Below are 17,989 nucleotides of genomic sequence, written 5' to 3' on the forward strand. Positions count from 1 at the left end.
CAGACAGCAGCGTAGGACCGCTGAGGATACACATGTAGCTAATTAACGCTAGCTGCTCTCTCCATTAGTTGTCATATTAAAATACCCTAATGTCTTCCTGAAAAGGCGTACAGCCATCCCTGTTTTATTGTAGTATTAGATAAAACAACACTGCTCGTATATACTTCAAACCGCTGAAACATCCCAAACACGTTGTATATTTAGCTTATCCAGCTAAAATGTAGCGTTACATTGGGTTGCTGTCTGAAATGTGACACGAGGAGGCGGGGCTAGCCGTGGCCACCGAGTCGACTGATTGGTCAGTTTAGCTTGTCACTAGAGATTCCGGATGTCTGCTGTCGTAAGAGGAAAATTTGTTTTCTGCTTCTCATTCTTGACAGCTTGTTTGCTGCCGGGGCTGCTGATGAAAGTTGATGCAGTGAATTATATGTGCAACCCTACGTTTCGACGGTACAAAATCGTGAGTGATATTATCTTTCTTCATCTGTCTAATTTTAGCTGACCACGATTGCTTGCACGCTCACTGTTATATCGAGGCCATGAAATTGATCTGTGTGTGTGTGTCGCTTGCTAGCAGTCCATGTTAGCCATGTAACTGCAGCCGGCATTTAACGCTGCTAAGTTGCAAAGGAATTCACAGTAAAATATTTATCAGGGTACAAAAGTAAGCTTCCTTGAGGTGAGCAAGTTAGCTTTATAAGTAAGTTAAGCTATTATTAACGTTAGTTAGTTCCTGAGTTGTGGCGGTCAAATACTTCATACTTCGTCTCATTCGACTGTCGTTTATCTGCAGTATAACATCAGCCACACTGCTGCACGTTGTAATCAGTGTTGCATTCCAGAGTCTGTACGGTATCTTCCAGTTGTAATTCTCTGTAACCAGTTTTCTTCTGTAATCATGTGACCTGACCACTGGTCCAGTATAAGTGCTCCTATTCATAAGATAATGTGATGCATGCAAGGTTCAACTAAGACTACCGACATATATTGGGTATAAAGCTGGTTTTTTTTCCGGAATTGTTTGGTTAAAGTGTGCCTGTCTTTGGTTTTTGTTTGTTTTTAATCTATAGAGACTGGGATGGTATCATGGAGAGAGACAATCATCAAGAAGGAGAGGCACAGGGAGTGAAGATTTGTGATCCACCCCGTGAGAGCAATCAACCTAGTAAATGCTTAACCTTTCTTTGAATCTATTCACATTTGGTTTTACATCTTACTCTTTATCATTTACTTCATAATTATATTTTTGTCATCATTTTAGCTGACACCTTGGCGACATCTCTCTCCCTCTTGGGGAATCACATGTTTCCTTATCCGGTGGAGAGAAACGACAGCACCACTGTTAGCAAACAGGAGACTGCAGATTCAATCCTGTCAGATGTTACAGCAGCGGACAACAGTCTGGACGCAGAGCACCTTTCTAACCAGGTAACAAAGCTCAAGATTGAGGAGACAGAAAACTCTGAGTGTCAGAACGATGTGTCTTCTCCGACACTTGACGAAGAAACCGAGGATGCTGCCACTGACAATGACCGCAGCGACTCCGGGGAGTTTGTCGTTACAATGCTGGCTAAGGCCAAGCTGGAGGAGCAAGGAATAGGTGTGAAGGGAAGGTCATCGCCCTTGTTGGAGACGGGCATCCAGGAAACTCCTGCTTTTATATCTCACCGTGAGGAAGATGTTACAGCTGAAAGCTGGCGGCAGCACAGAAAGCATGTTTTTGTGTTGAGTGAAGCAGGCAAACCTATCTATTCCCGATATGGCAGTGAAGAGGCTCTTTCATCTACAATGGGAGTCATGATGGCACTGGTTTCCTTTGTTCAAAGTGGAGATAATATCATCCGCTCAGTCTATTCAGGTGAGAGCATTATTTTTTCCCAACATAACTTTTGTAACATTTTTTAAAATCTAATTGTGTAATTACATAAATGAGAGCAAGTTAAGACATTTCTTCAATTGATTGTGCATTGTGGAGGAGAAGCCAATAAATGTGGCCTCAATGGCTCTGGTTTGCCGAAGTCTGCACTATCTGCACTTTTTGGACTACTGTTGTCTTTTTTATTCACTTTGGATTTATTTGAAGTAAGATTTTTTTTATTTTGGAAATGCCTTTTACATTTACACACATTTCAAAATCTACAACAGGTCCACTATTTTTGATTGCAGAGTAGTTGATCACAAGACGCATCGTTAGTAGACACTCAACGTTCCTTCCAGTATTTTCCTCAATGTTTTCTGATGTCTTTTCTTTCTTCAATCAGATGAGCAAATCGTGGTGTTCCTACAGAAAGGCCCCCTCGTGCTGGTGTGTGTCTCTAGCAGTCGTCAGACTGAGCAGCAGATCCGTGGAGAGCTCCTCTATGTGTACTACCAGATCATCAGCATGCTCACCCAGGCCAGCATCTCCCGCATCTTTGAACACAAGAAAAACTACGACCTGAGGAGACTCCTGGCGGGCTCAGAGAAGATCCTGGACGGTCTTCTCAACCTGGTGGATTCTGACCCCAGCTTCCTGCTCGCAGCAGTACACTGCTTGCCCATAGCTTCCTCTCTCAGGGACTCTCTCAGCCAGATCCTGCAGAAAGCAATCACACCCAATTTGGTTTTCTCCATCATCATTGCCAAGAACCAGCTGCTCACCATCGTCCAAGAAAAGACAGTCATCGAGGACGCCAGGCTGGAGCCCGCTGACGTCCACCTCCTGCTCAACCTAATTGGAGCTTCCTCTGCCTTTCAGGCTGGAGAGATCTGGACTCCCATTTGCCTCCCCCTCTTTAATCCTGACTGTTACTTTTATGCATACATTTCTTACTTGGACCCTCCAGAATGCACTGTTTGCTTGTTGCTACTCTCGACAGACAAGGAGGCTTTCTACGCTGTAGCCGAGTGCAAGAGGAAGATAGAGGAGGCCATGATGGTTCAGAACTCCCTGAGTCTCATAGCTAAAGTCCAGTCATACAGAGTGAGCCAGGTGGGCGTCTCAGACCTCAGACACTTCATGTACAAGCCCTTTGATGTGCCAGACAACTACCGCCAACTAACTCAGTTCACCAGGTGTGTTTGTGTGTGTGTGTGTGTGTGTGTCTGTTATTCTTTATGTTTAGAAAAGTGCAAGGCAAGTTAGATAGTGAAACTTGTCATGTTTAATACTTCTTTTTGTTTTTATAAATGTGTCTGAGATATAACATTTTCTTAGTCTCAAGAAGTATAAATACCTTGTCGAAGAGAAATGATGAAAGCCCACTTCCTCTATTAAGATAATATAGCTTATTGTGGTTAGTGTTTAACTATGAAACTGCCCTTTTCAGAATACAAGGGTTTTTAAAATGAGCTTCCAGTTACAAGGGCACAGACCAACACAAAACAGTTTAATTGCCTTCCACTAATTTTGCCAATTCACTCCACTTATCTCTCAATGAGCTGAAAGCATTGGGTGCTTTATTACATACGCAAGGCAGGCAATCGAAACCATGATAATGAAAGTGAAATCATACTAAAGATAGAGCCCTACATTTTTGAATCATAACACAAATTTGATTTACACGACTCATAATAAATTTGCATCGAGCAAAAAGACAGTTTTGTTAGTCTGTGCATCTTTGTCTCAGCAGTACACCATAGCCCTTGTGTTTTTGTATATTACTATATTTGTTTGTGGAAACTCTGTATGCATTTCCTGACTGTAACTTGTACGATGTGTTGTTGCTCGCAGCCCAGAGATGGAGGCCCCATACAGCAGTGAAGAGGAAAAAATGAGACTGCTGGACCTTTATCGTTATATGCACAGCCGCATCCACAGCACCTCCAGACCTCTCAAGCTCATCTACCACGTCGCTGAGAGAGAAACTCTGCTGGCCTGGGTTTGTTGCTGTGTTTATGATAAATTATCCCTATATGATAACTCGATAATTGTATGATACGTTTGTTTGCTTACTTACGCAGAGTTGGGTAAAAACATTAAGGTTGCACTCATATCTGTCTGTTCAATAGTTAGCTTAGCTTAGAAAAAAGACTGGAAACAACTGGTGAAAGCTTGCTGTTGTGGTTTTACTGGGAGTTGTGTGCTGGAATATTTCTTAACTGAGCACAGTGACTACAGGTACATGGCCTGTTAAATAGTGAGCTTTAGGAGTGCTGGTATGTGGATTTCTTTTAACCTTTGGACAGAGCTGAAGTAAAAAAAAAAACAAGTCAAATGGATGGAAGGAATCTATAAAGTGAGAAGTTTAGGGAGTGGATTGTCCTGCATGAATATTGTGCTGTAAAAACGAGGCACGGAAACCAAACGCCACCATAAAGCATTTCAAGTATTTCTGCTGCTCAGGCTGTCATGCATGGGGCACACTGGGCCCAGGTGGGTCTGCAGCCTCATATTAAATTAACATATCTTTTAGACTGTCAGTCTTCTCATCTAACTCTCAGGGGGAAAATAAAGCAAATAGGATTATTTTACCCAATGTCAAACAATTCAGTGCCTGATTTGTTTCAGTTTACTAAAATAACACTTGAACTGTTAACTTTCCTCTCCGCTGCAGGTCACGAGTAAGTTTGAGCTGTACACCTGCTTCAGTCCTCTGGTGACGAAGGCCTGTGCTATCACTGCTATCACTAAGCTTCTACGGTGGATTAAAAAGGAGGAGGACCGTCTATTCATCAGATATCCCCCAAAGTATTCAACTACCCCAAACCCCAGCAAGAGCTCTCGAAAATCTGACCAGCAAGACTCCACAGATAACGGCTTCTTATCTCTTCTATAGGACTCTGTCAGCGCTCTGCCTCATTCAACAATAGTTTGTACACTGGTTCCAAGATATTTTTGAACCTCCTTTTGACCCTTGTTGGACTTGACAGACATTTACTACTGGAATCTCTACAACACTACAAAGGTTTTACACTATTTAAGAAGGAAGGAACTTTGAAACTAGTATTATTTCTTTACCGTAGCTAGAAAGCATGTCATTTGATCAATGTTATTGATCAGAAACAGTCAGGGCAAGACAGAATTAATATGTTTTAAATTGAGCTGTGGTAAAAAATGATTGCAATGGTATTTAAATGTATGTTTTTATATTGTTTTATTACTGTAACAAGAAGGAAGATTTCTTCACGGACAGTGAATGTATCACACGGATCACACAGTTCATTCATATGCTATAACTATTCATGGAAGTAAGTTAAGGTGTGAATTTAACTTAAACTACCTTTCTCTAATTAGTTTTAGATTCGTTTCATAGAACAAAAACACACTGGTGTTACAAAACAGGATATGCAAGAAATGAATGTATGTTGAGTTTACGGGCTTAACATGAACTGGAATAACTGGAACTGGCAGAACAGGGAGGGTTCCCCATGCGTCATCTGACTCATGACATGAACAGGCCTCTATGGATGTGGTGGCACGTCCCTGGGACAGCACTTGAAAACATGTTTATTATCCCACTGATGTTCTTCTATCAAATTTAAAAGATTAGGTTTCATTGATGTTACATTTTGTGCAGAAATTCCAGCGTGTTGTACCTGATCTCTTCACACGGTCATTCTTTGTGTTTTCATTGTCATCCAGTTGAGCTAAGAAGATGCCATTGAGCCCACGCAGTGTCTATCTGCAGGTACTTCTCGTACGATTATCAGTCGACACTTGATGTAGTGACTTCAGGCGACTCATCCTTTTGGATAATAGTTTTTGTAATAATTGTCTATAAACAGTAGCCTCATTCGTGTGTCCTTTTGGGGAAGTCTTCTGTCAAAAGTCTTAAGAGTATGTCAATAGTATTATGAAATAAATCCCAGGTTGCACAAATCTACAGTTCTTCTGATTACTTAGAGATGTAGATGTGAATGAGCTTCATTTATAACCGACCAGAACATTTTCTGGATTTGGCCTTTCTGAAATATTTTCTTATGAGTTTCTTGAACTGCTTAATTTGGTACTATTATGAATAAAGGAAACACAGACAGTTGGTAGAGTGCCAGTTAATTGCTTGAGTTTTTTTTTCCTTCTCCCAAGTGCATGGTAGGTGAGCTTTGGATGCAGTTACGGGAAATGTATTTAAAAGGCGAGCATTGAACTCTACAAATATGAAGAATAAAGTTTCCAACAGCAAATGAGTAATGAGTGAATATTTACATGGATTTCTAAAAAGGGATTATACTATAATTAGTACCATTTTCCTTGAACCGTCAAGAATATTATTGGTGGACCCAAAATCTGACAATGTTATCACAATGTCTGAGTCATTCTGCCGTGTACCAGCAGTCCTCATCTGAGCCTCCGTCAAAGCAATCCAAAATGAATGTGTATTGGGCCCTGTTGCTCAAAATGACAAAGTGTTAATACCAATGGTTAACCGAGAGTACAAGCTTTGACATGAGACTAATACATTGCAGACACTTGATAGTTTATTTTTTCCATAACTTACTGTAACTCACAACATTCAGGAACTTGCAGCGAAGCCATAGAAATGGGTTTAGCAGGTTACTTGGTTTGGGTGTGTGTGTGTGTGTGTGTGTGTGTGTGTGTGTGTGTGTGTGTGTGTGTGTGTGTGTGTGTGCGCGCACACACATCTGAACCCAGTTTAGGTCTAGATGCAGAACTAAAGCAGCATACAAAGACTCCATCTCCAAGGCCTTAATCAGGCGGAAGACCTTGATGAAAGCTTGCACTATTTACCTCTTATTTTCCTAGAAATGTTGAAGATCCTGTACTGATGTGGCACACACACAAGCCCACTGTCAGGTTTAACATTCCTGCTGTCCCTCTTGTAATACTTACATTCGGTCTTTAAATGACCTCTCAACCAACTCAGATGATACCGTGTACGGAGGTGAGCAGGTAAAACACGGTTAGACGACACGCATGCATTTGTTTCAAACAGCATTTATTCTTGTGTGAGAAAATATTGTCTCAGGCAGATTATAGATCTTGAAGTACAATTCAAATGACAAGATCAAAAATCTCCTGTTCCACCCAAGAAAAAAGAAACAGCTTTTGTAGACTAGTGCGGTCACTGCTGCCTACAGAGCTCAGGTCTTGTGCCGCTTCTAGAGAATATATTCTGACATGTTGGTGAATACCATCACTGTTACAGAGAGCTACTTAGCGTCATACATAAATCTTTTCAATATTTTACTTTTTAAATAACACTCTCGACTGCCACAAATTATAAATTAAAATCTAAATTTGATTTGCATTCCTTAAATTACTTAATGTAAGCCAATATAAACATACATTTACATATTTACAAAACTATACACATGCACCTTTACTACACTGATGTTGTATTCATATATGTATATACTGTACACACACACACACACACGCACACACGCACACACACACACACACACACACACACGCACACGCACACACACACAACCCCCCCCCCACCCCACCCCAGGACCAATCTTACAAGTCTTCTTTAAAACGCTTTGTGCTTTTCAAGTCATTTCAGCCAGATTTGCAAGTTCTTCAGTGAGTGATTGCAGTAGAATTTGTCATAACCACATAATAATAATCAGCTTCATCTTTGTAGTGGCTTCACACCTCACTAACTAAGTAGCTGCACTGGGTACTCCAACGTTCTAGTATCATAACACAGTTTCACAATATGGAAAAATAAGTAAAGACCTCTGAAGTCTCGCCTGTGGCGCGTCATATCTGGACTAGAAGTTCAATGTTTGCTTTGGCATCCGGTATCAGTATTTCTTTTCATTTCATATTGTTCTTTTGACAAATATTTTGTATGAACTAAACAATTCTCAGAATTGTTGAATAAAATGTGTACACACATCTTCTAGGAGTCAAACAAAGTTCGTAATTTAATGTCAATGCCAGCGTGAGCAGGTTTCTTGTGGTTATTTTAGATAACACCTTTCAATATCAACGATAGGATCTGAAGGAATGGTTAAGTGTGGTTCCCATTACATTCATTTGAAAATAAAGTTTACATATATTTAGAAATATAGTTTATAACTGACTATTTAGTTTTTGATGGCAAAAATGTAACTCTTCCAGATATGACGTGAACATTAAGTGGGACTTTCACACTTCAAAAAACACATTTCAATGGCAAATACAATCTAAATATGTTTTGAATCAAGACGTTCCCTTTGAAGATTAAATATTTACACTTCTCTCACCTAAGTCTTGACTCACTTTGGCCTAAAATAAAAAAACTTTCTATAGACACATAGCAACAGTGGTTGTGTAAAATCTTTTACAAAAATTACATGAATAAATGAACACATCTAGGAAAATGTCTTCAAGCACTTTTTTTCTCTGTGTTATAAATCAGATAAACAGTTGTATGACAGTAAAACTCTACGATACCATCAACTGTTAACCCTTTGTTTTACTTTCACACCTTTGTAAGAGCGTTGATGAAGCTTCTAAACATATAATAACCACACAGCCTGTTTAAGATGATAAAATCTTAAAACTAAACTTTTATATAAAATTGGAGGGAGTGAAGTTTAGATTTCCTCTCACGTGGTTCAAATGCACCATGGCCCGGTCGTATGCAGTGTGTACAGACTTGCGGACGCTGGGTTTCTTGCCTTCCATTAAGCGCAGCTTGTCGACGGTGTCGTCTAGACCCATCGGCAGTAATTTGTTCCGAGGGAGCCACTGCCTGAAAACCAAGAGGCACCATTTTCAAAGTGACCAAGACACGATTGTTTGAAAATTAAGCCTGAGGTTTAGCCGGCCTGCCGGTCTGAATCTTACCAAGTTCTTTTGGTGTCAAAGAAAAGCACTAAGAAGAGCTTTTCCCCTTCTTCCGTTTCTCTCCATTCGCCCAGTTTGAGCACCTCCACGGGAGGCACTGGAATGGGGATGCCGTTGTGAAGAAGCCCTTCCTGGGGCATATCTGGATCCACAATCTGAAACAACAAATGATGTCAGTTCAAGTGGACTGATCTATCATGAGGCCTTCTTCTTTGTCAGCTTTGAGTCTTTGCATGTACAGCAGAAACTGCAAGAGCAGAGACGCCCTCACCATGGCTGGGTATGATGGATATCCTCTGCATTTGGCCCAAACTAGGTCCAGAGGTCCGAGCTCGGCCTCACTATCTAAAGACAGAAGCGTAGACTGTCCTGTGAATGGGATATTCAAATACATCCAATTAAATTGTATTCAGGACACCGTGAGCACAAACTGAAAATTTCATTACATTGTATTGCTCATAAAAACCTTTGTGTGCAACATTTTTACATTATGCATCCATTAAACATTCAAAGATGTATGCATTTCATTGTGTTTTTCATTGCCTTCCCATCATACACACCAGACAAACAGATGTCTCCGTGCTCACTGTCAGGAACCTTTGCCAACGCAGGTTTACCACGACTTTTTTTGGGTGGCGAGACACTACAGCTGTTAACAAGAGAAGAGAAAAGCGAGAGAGTTAGGTGAGTTAGGGTCAGACTATCTTTTCTAGAAGTATGCCCGACTAAGAATTGATTGGAGATTCACGTTGCCATCGCTTAGCTGTTGTTTCAGAATAATGGACAGCGCTGTTTGTTGTGTGTGTTTCTGTCGTCGCGGGGAGTCAATAAACAGAGAGACACGGTTTCTTATCTTGCTGGCTTTTTGTAGCTGTTAATAGAACTTTTGGTCCCAATTCTATTTCCACACATTTTATGAATCCACAGGAAGGATACAAGAAAAGATGAGAGAGATATTTGTTCTGCCTGGTGAATGCAACTTGTTCATGACGAAGCACACCTTTCTGAGATTTGTTAGAGCATTAGCTTAATTAATGCCCCCTGATTCAGCGGACATAAAGACAAGTTTAGTAGTCTGAAAAACAAATCTGTTTGTACGAGTAGTTCCTGCATTGGTCTCGTTGCATCTGTGACTCAATACTCACTTTAGTTTTTGGTCGTCATCATCGTGGTCTGCAGAGGTGTGCTTTCCATTTGTCAGCCCTAGCAGAAACACCAATGAAATGGTGACAAATATGGACTTTTTTATAATCGCTGGTTGTATTTAAATGATTTATTTTGTCCTCACCTCCTTCTCTGGGTGGTGGAAGGAGTTTGTCTGCTTCACTTTCTGAGCTGGGGCCTCTGGACCTGAGGTGGTGTGAGGAAGGAGAGGGAGGTGCAGGCGAGGCGCTTGGAGTGGGAGGCAAGGTGGTGATGTTGGTCACACTGGGTGAATTTGGGCTGGCAGAGGTGCTGTCCAACCCGTTGGTTTTACCCTCAGACGTTTTACCATTCTGTTGTGGTGGAGACTTGTTTTTCACCTGTCGCGCCCCATTTTTTGCCTTTTTAAACAGAACAGACGTACGACGACCGACTCCAACCAAAGGCAGAGTCGGGGGTGTCCCCAGCGGTGTAACCTCATGAACTGCCTCCTGTTGTGATGAAGGCGTTTCACCAACTTCAGCCTCATCTTCACCTTGGCTTTTGCTTCCACTGCGGGATGACCTCTGACGCTTGTAGGAGCGTCCAGGAGACCTTCGCCCTCCAGGTACGATGCCCAGGACAGGAGGTTCGAGAGGAGCATCTCCTGGCAGCGGCGATGATACCGGGCAGGTGAGTTCGAGCACAGGTGGAGAGTCATCTGGATCAAAGAGATATGTATTATGAATACAGCTAAAATTACTAGTCGTTGAATCTTATGTCATTAATTAACTAAAACATCTGAACTTCACTGGTTGTAGCTTCTCCAATATGAGGATTTGCTGCTCTTTAAGGTTTCATTCATTGTAAAATGATTATGATACATTTGTCCGTTGATCGGACAAAACAACATACTAGAAAGGCGTCACAGAGGACTTCAGAGTATTATAATAGACATCACAATTTGATATGTCCTCGACAAAATTAATAAAAAACAAAACGGCAGATTAATCGATAATGTAAATAATTGTTAGTTGCTCTTAATACACTAAATAATGTGCCTACATAATGCTGCCGTACAATGTTAGCAATGGCCTAATGGCACAAAATATACGGAAGACATTTTATTTATTTTTTTACCTGTCCCAGAGTTTGACATGGCTGTCAAAGGTCCAGTTGTCTTTTTTTTCTTTTTCTTCTGCTTCTTTTCTTCCTCCTCTTCTTCTTCTTTTCCTTCGCTGTCTTTGTCATTGCCATTCACAGAGTTTTGCTGCTGCTGATTCACCTTCTGTCTGAGAGAGTTGATCTCTCGGCGCAGCAACCTGATGCGCTTGGTTCGACCCCCACTGGTGCGCATGGATCCAACCATGTCCAGTTTGTCCAGTAAGGCCTTCAGTTGTTCATCTGTGGTTAAGTGCAGTCTGTTCTCTGGGTCCAACAGAGAGTCGACTGAAGAAGGTATAACAAGAAAAGAAACAAAAAAGGAATAAAAACAAATGAGGCTTGAGGGTTATGATCATAGAGAAATAACTTGTTTTCACTCTCAACTTACCGTCGTCCCATGTACAGTTGTAGAAGCCATGTCTGTTCGGAGACTCTGAGACGTGCATCCCAGTGCTGGGGTCCAGGCCGATGCTCTGAGACTGCCTGTGGGCGTGACGAAGAACGGCTCCACCCACCTCCCGGAGTTGTAAGGCTGTCTTGTGAAACATGGTGTCCTTGGAGTTGTACTTGAGGCAGTTGGAGATCATGAGGTTAAAGTCCTTCTCGAGGTCTGCGATGGAGCAATAAGCATGTCCCTCCAGTTTGGTACACATGGTGGAGAAGTCCATGGGTTGGGAAATAAACTCCAAGTAATCTGGGACCTCAGTGGATGATGAAAATAAGACTGTTAGCTGAGTCAGTGATATAAAGAGTGTATTTAAGCAGACGGTTTTCTAACTGCACCAACCTCTGACAGATTGACAGGCTGAGAGAAGATTTTTGATGTGTCCTTCTCCTGCAGTTGTTCCAAGGTGGATCGCAGAAGAACCAACGCAGGGGTCAACTTCAACTCGAGAGCAGCCTGCTGAATTTTCATCTGAGGAGCCATGACGTACACACACGGGTGAGGAGCGGATTAACAAAGTCACTCTGCGGTGATTCAAGTGAATAACAAACTCGAAATAGAACCAAGATGAAATCTCAGAGAAGGTATTCAAAGAAATTTAAATTGCCTATTTTGTTCGATCAACAGTCCACATTTATGCGATTATGAGATATTCATCATAGATGACAAAAAAATAAGCATTGGATTCAGAGCAAATTCCTTAAATAATACATTTACTCAAATTGCTGAATAATTTTCCCCCAATCGACTGATTACTTTAGAATTAGTCTCAGCTCTAACAGATGTGCTTATGAATGAGAATGCTGACGTTACAAAATAACCACAAATAATTATAGCTTGTCTCTGCACTTCCTCTGTAACGCACCTGCTCTCTCTTTAGCCGCTCTCTCTTGCGGATGAGTTCCACCAGCAGCCTAGCTCTTTCCAGGTCTTGCCTCAACTTTTGCCAGTAGCGTAGCTCGTCTCTTGCAGCACACAGCTTCTCATCAGGTTCCTTCTAAACACAAAAGGAAAAAGCACAAAGTGAACACACGTCTTGTTTAGCTTTAATCCACCACAATCAGTCTTTCCTCTGGTCCAGCCTCTAGACGCTTATTGGAAAGTCTATGTTTTAGTCCCCCACAAGATCTCCAGGAAGGAAGAAAATCACAATAATCAGGTCATATCTTCAATAAGAAAAAGCTGTGTGAAGACAATTTTGGTGAAAAGTAGATGGATCACAATTTAGATTTGCATACAATACACATTTTCACAAAGAAAAAGCAACCGTAGGGACATTACTGTAATCGTACAATCACAAAACACATCCAAGAGTAAATTGTTTTAAACTTGCATTTTATGGTTTATACACCGTAACAGCTTATGGCATCCCCCTGCCATCATAAATGAGTGGGCAATAGATAGTAAGCAATATCCATAACTTTTCACACGTCGTCGCCCTCTGCAGCAGTGAGAGGTCCACAGCAGAGATAACAGAGCTGTGAAGGAGTATGTGGAAACCCGCCATCTATTTCAATCAACCATTTCTAAGTGTGATGTCCTGACTTATGTTTTGATTTCAGTGTGTGAGAATACAAACATGGTGTGAAGTGGTTTGATTCCAGTGGCTTGGCTGACTCAGACTTCATTGGTTCAGGGAAGGCTTGATACTCAAAATAATGTAAATATACTGGTGTGAATCAATTATCATACTCCACCCAACAGATATATTAACTAAGTCAAAAACAATGTGGCCGCCCGCTTTAATTGGAGTTATCAATTATTTATTCATCAGAAGGTTTTATTTCTCTAATTTTCCTTTTAAACGCACACACTAGTCATCATCTCTCTCCTCACCTGCTCTGAGGTCTTTTGGGCCTGTAGATGGGAATGAAGTCGGCGTATTAAAGGCATCCCATTTCGTGACTGTCGTTTCAGTAACCAGTAGTTATGAAGCCTCTGCATGAACTGATTCTTCCTCTGGACTTCAACTCCTGTGCAGATCGTGTTCAGCCTGTGGAGATGTAACAGTTATACATTAAAAACTACGTTGCAGTACTGATGGTCATAATAATGCCAGAAATGTATTAACTAATGTCTTTATAGTAAGATTATTTTAAGTATCAATACAAGTACACATTAATTAATCTTAATGTCTCAAAACCTAGATTGGAGAATGTTTCCTGTGGAAAACTGCAAGAATACTAATAATATATTGTAAGGCAGCAGACACCATAGTCAATGAATAAAGCATGCTGGGTATGTAAATTTTGACAGTATGCAAATGTCACACCTGTGAGAGGGGATCTGAGGCACGAGCAGCACAGGCACAGTTGAGCGGCGTGTCGACCGACCAGACCCTTTTGCATTTTTCTTCTTCTGGCCCTTGGTAGCCTTTTTGTTTGGTGGTGGAGGTGGTGGGGGGCTTTGAGTGTAGGACCTTTGACCCCGGTTACCTCTGCCCCCCACCAGTCTCCCTTCTACTGACTCGTCTCCAGACCCGTCCCGCCGAGACCCCACTGGAGAATGATGCTCACAGAAAGCAGTCTTCTTCACAGAGAAGGTGGTACCGTTGACGCCTGTCTCCCGGACTGGGTCTATCTTCATGAACAGGCCAGCCTTCTGGGCGCATGTGACATGAAAGGCCCTGTAGCAGTTGGCTTTGTGGCACTGAATGGATGCTCCTCTGCCTTTCTGCTTACACAGGTAGCAAGTAAGTTTCCAGCGAGCAGGAGGGATGTTCTTGACCCCCTCAACAGGCTCCAAAAACACTGTGTTGGCAAAGCACACCTCTGGAATCCATATGGCACAGACAACGTGGGCCCAACGTCCATCACTTGTCTGTTTGAAGGCACCTCCTCGGTTAGGACAGAGCACACAGTCTACAGGACGGGAAGGGGACTGCAGGCAGCAGCGGCACAGCCACTGACCCTCAGGTACGTAGGGCACACCGTAACACTCCTGGTGGACGGCCAGATTGCAGATATCACAGAACAGGATGACATTACTGTTCAAACATTCGTCATCCAAACAGACACAGCAGAAAGCATCCTCGTCTACGGCACTCTGGGACAGAGCCTGGCTGCGGGACTCCAAGATGGATTCCCTCTCCAGACGGTCGATCAGCAGCTCAAAGGTGTCTGCAGATACGGAGGCGTGGCCGTCACACACCCTCTTTTGGTTAACCATCTCCAGCCAGGCTAGGTCCTCCTCGTCCATGTCGTACTCCGCCACACTGTCCTGTTCCTCCATTGACTTTTCTATGAAACGATAGTAGGCTGTCGGGAGAGGAGGCGCCTCTGAGGGACAAACTGAACTTAGCACACGAAAGATGGGCTCAGGCAAAGGGATTTGGTGGGACGGTTGCTGGAGAGAATTAGTAGGCCCGGTGTGCTGCTGGGAGCCAGGCCGTTGGTTCTGATGCGACGTATTTTTACCACTCTTCCTGCTTTTACTGTTTGAGGGTTTCCTCCACGATCTAGTTTTAGTCTGCGTTTGTTCACTGTTCTCCTTGTTGCTGTTGCACTCAGCAATGTCCTGCGCCATCATCTCGTCCTCAGTAATCACTGGCAGAGCATCCGTGATGTTGATTCGATGGAGCCTTCCTTCTAGGTCCACCTCGACTATTTTCTGCGCCTGAGCGTACGTCAGAGTCTCCCTGGATGGGGAGAGCTGCAGTCTGTAGGGCGAGGGGGGCCGTAACTGCCCAGATGATCCCCTGCCCCTTCCTCTCCCTCGGCCTCGGCCCCTACCCATGTTGAGTCCACTAGCAACTGTCTCACATTCCCACCTCCTCACCTTCCGCATGGGAGTTCAAACCAGCTCCCTAACAGATACAAAAGGGATGAAAATGCTTTAATGCAATGTCAACACTTTCTACTTTAATAATCTATTAAGGAGGTACAATCACTGTTTATTTGTCATTATTAAGTTGTATATGTTGAAAATCTATACCATGTAATCATTGGTCTCAAGTCAATCAAATCTAAATCAGATTTTCTTGGGAAATAATTGTTTTGGTTTTCAGGATATTATCACACCACGAGTGAATCCTGCAGTAAATGTTGAATTATAAAACAACATGAATCTACAATGTTGGCTATTTAAATTCAACACCTATGTAATGCCATGACAATTTTAAGGATATCATCACTATTTTCACACCATCGAATTGATCAACTTAAAGTGAAGGGTATCCAGTTATCCTAGATACCCTACACCAACCTACCATGCTGTTTAAAGCATATTTTCTTAATTATAATGAAATCAAATGAAAACAGTTGTAAAGTTAGAAGCAAATAATTATATAATATTGCCTTCAAACTGCCTTTGGTTACTAAATTGTATCATATTCTGCCATAAGAGCTTATTTTATATTCTATCATTATGAATGTTGTGTTACCCTGATTAATCATGCTCCTTTACTGCTGCAAATATAAAGACTGCACTCTTATTTAGCTTTTTTATTAAGATTTGTTGCGTTTCCTTTTCGATTATAGTTAGAGGGGAAAAGGGGTCAACTCTGGTGCTGTTCAATTACAAACACAGCACGTTACCTCAAGTACTCTTGCTGCACAAACACAACTACAGTAAATTGTACTGCTCGCATGTATGCACCTAAACTGTCTCTCTATTGGTCCAATCCGGAGTCTGTACCAGCCCCACATTTCCCTCGGTCCAATCAAATGCCAGAATCCTCTATTTTTTTTCCCCTGTTGCTGTGCGTAGTTAGGTTGACGAGCGCTAAATACCAACCCGAGTATCTAACATCTGTCAGCCATTTTAAGCGCACAACAGCAGAGACAACATTTGGATTGCAAGTTGATTAGTAGCCCAATTATACATGCCAACAGCAACCAGAAAGCAGGCGCACTGAATGCGCCGTGCCTTAATGCATAAATTACTTGCATGTACACATTAGATCACGACACCGCCAATGTGCAACGTTTCGTCTACAGCTTTGTACTCCAGACCCCAGCGAAAAGGTTGTCTCGTTGATGTTGATAACGATACTCGGTCGTACAGGACACACAGAAGTCGTGTAACGTTCGCCCAACGGCAGGTTTGCTGAGCGCCGCTGAAAACGCAGAACGCGTCGGAGTGGTTTACCTTGTGAAGTCGTCCTCCGCGGGGCGAGTGCCAAACAGAATAACTGCACCAACTAAATGTCAGCTAGTGACAGACTACAACCAAGGCGGACATGCTAGGCGTTAGCTTAGCTCGCCGGTAATTTCAGGAGCGACAGCGTCATCTTCAGCACTTCAGATCTCCGCTGTGACTTCGGTCAAACAAACAAACTCGACCTGGTTTCATTGTTGTGGTTTAAACCTGTCAAACGATGTCTGTTCCCAAATAGAGGGTTGCAAAATTCGGAAGATATCAAATTAATGTTCCTTGGATGAGGCTAAATATTCAGTCGAGATGGGTTGAAAAATACGCCCCTTTGGAAAAAACGCACCTCAGCCAATTGTAGGTCGCTGCTTTGCCTCGCGCACAACGCGCATTGTTTTCTGATTGGTCACAAAAATACAACGACTACATCGAACTCAATCCGGAGATCACGACAGAAAGAAGCGATGAGAAAAACAACGAGACGTATATTGCGCGCCTTATAGCCCCGTCTTCTTTTCCCATAGACCCATGTTGTACCTGTTATAGACATACACCTGCTATCTCTAATGAGATAGCAGCTTGAGCAGAGATAGCTTTTCTTAGCTTTTTCTTGGTTTGTCTGTCTTTGGGACTGTCTCGCTTGAGCGCTGTATATTAATATAATATTGCAATACTAAATTATTATGTATTACATTGTTATACATTAGCTCTTTCTATTGTTTAAGAGACGAATGGTAAAATAGAAAGGGAAATGTTTTCATTGGAGTGAAGCATATTGTTATCATGCCTGTTGGTATCCTTGCTATTGTATTTGTGTTAGAAAATGAAATAGTTAATTAAAACATACAATTTCATGTGGACAAGACCATCCATTCTGACAAAAAAATGGCATTTTCAAATATTGATTTACAAGCGTCACAGTTGAAAAAAGTTCCCTGCTAGCATTCAACAGATTTGTAGTTTTTATCTGTGCCCAATCCATAATAAAATATTATTACTTTTTATGTTGTTTTTCTGAACCTCCAACTTCTTTCATTGGCCATCTTCAAGCTCCATCACATTTATGTTTTATGTTTGGTCCTCCTCCATGAATATGTTCACTCACTATGTTTTTTTTTTCCTTCACCGTTTTGCCACAATTTGATAAACCTTCAGGGCATTACAAAATCGTTTGCCGGTCACTCAATTCTGTGGTCAGATTTTTTTCCTTTGAAAGTGTTAATAAAGAGCAGAGAGGGCTGTTATGCTCAAAACGCTCTTTAGAGCTTGTTTAATATTGAGTTCTGACAAACACCTTCAAAGGAATCTACACACGTAACATTCATATTCGTTCCTTTAATCTGTAGAAGGTATTCAAGTATGTAATTGATTGCACAGTATTGCTAACAACACTTCTAAAATGTTTTTTTTTTCTATATAAACTTCAAGTGTAGCTCTTGTAA

At 41.8% G+C, this 17,989-nt stretch overlaps 2 protein-coding genes across 4 annotated transcripts; one reads left to right on the forward strand and one right to left on the reverse strand.

The window, feature by feature from the left end:
• Nucleotides 1-368: 368 nt before the first annotated feature.
• mon1bb (MON1 secretory trafficking family member Bb) lies at nucleotides 369-6,083 on the forward strand. The gene is made up of 6 exons (XM_068595315.1): nucleotides 369-460; nucleotides 1,071-1,165; nucleotides 1,262-1,858; nucleotides 2,262-3,054; nucleotides 3,713-3,860; nucleotides 4,536-6,083. The coding sequence occupies exons 2-6, from the start codon at nucleotides 1,087-1,089 to the stop codon at nucleotides 4,755-4,757; spliced, it is 1,839 nt and encodes a 612-aa protein (XP_068451416.1). The 5' UTR covers nucleotides 369-460; nucleotides 1,071-1,086; the 3' UTR covers nucleotides 4,758-6,083.
• A 2,342-nt stretch (nucleotides 6,084-8,425) lies between these two features.
• On the reverse strand, nucleotides 8,426-16,869 carry brpf3a (bromodomain and PHD finger containing, 3a). 3 transcript variants are annotated; one of them, XM_068595223.1, is made up of 13 exons: nucleotides 16,545-16,869; nucleotides 13,729-15,261; nucleotides 13,293-13,449; nucleotides 12,322-12,450; nucleotides 11,799-11,927; nucleotides 11,400-11,712; nucleotides 10,988-11,296; nucleotides 10,014-10,568; nucleotides 9,871-9,928; nucleotides 9,286-9,374; nucleotides 8,997-9,094; nucleotides 8,726-8,880; nucleotides 8,426-8,630 (listed from the first exon to the last, which is right to left on the reverse strand). In XM_068595223.1, the coding sequence occupies exons 2-13, from the start codon at nucleotides 15,240-15,242 to the stop codon at nucleotides 8,447-8,449; spliced, it is 3,690 nt and encodes a 1,229-aa protein (XP_068451324.1). In that variant the 5' UTR covers nucleotides 15,243-15,261; nucleotides 16,545-16,869; the 3' UTR covers nucleotides 8,426-8,446. The 3 variants fall into 3 exon arrangements, with proteins under 3 accessions (XP_068451324.1, XP_068451325.1, XP_068451323.1); XM_068595224.1 differs by having other exon boundaries at nucleotides 8,997-9,070; nucleotides 12,322-12,453; XM_068595222.1 differs by having other exon boundaries at nucleotides 12,322-12,453; nucleotides 16,545-16,868.
• Between the last annotated feature and the right edge of the window lie 1,120 nt (nucleotides 16,870-17,989).

Source organism: Clinocottus analis, unplaced genomic scaffold (assembly GCF_023055335.1).
Source record: "Clinocottus analis isolate CAN_PGR_092001 unplaced genomic scaffold, fCliAna1.0.p SCAF_3, whole genome shotgun sequence".
Lineage (NCBI taxonomy): Eukaryota > Metazoa > Chordata > Actinopteri > Perciformes > Cottidae > Clinocottus > Clinocottus analis.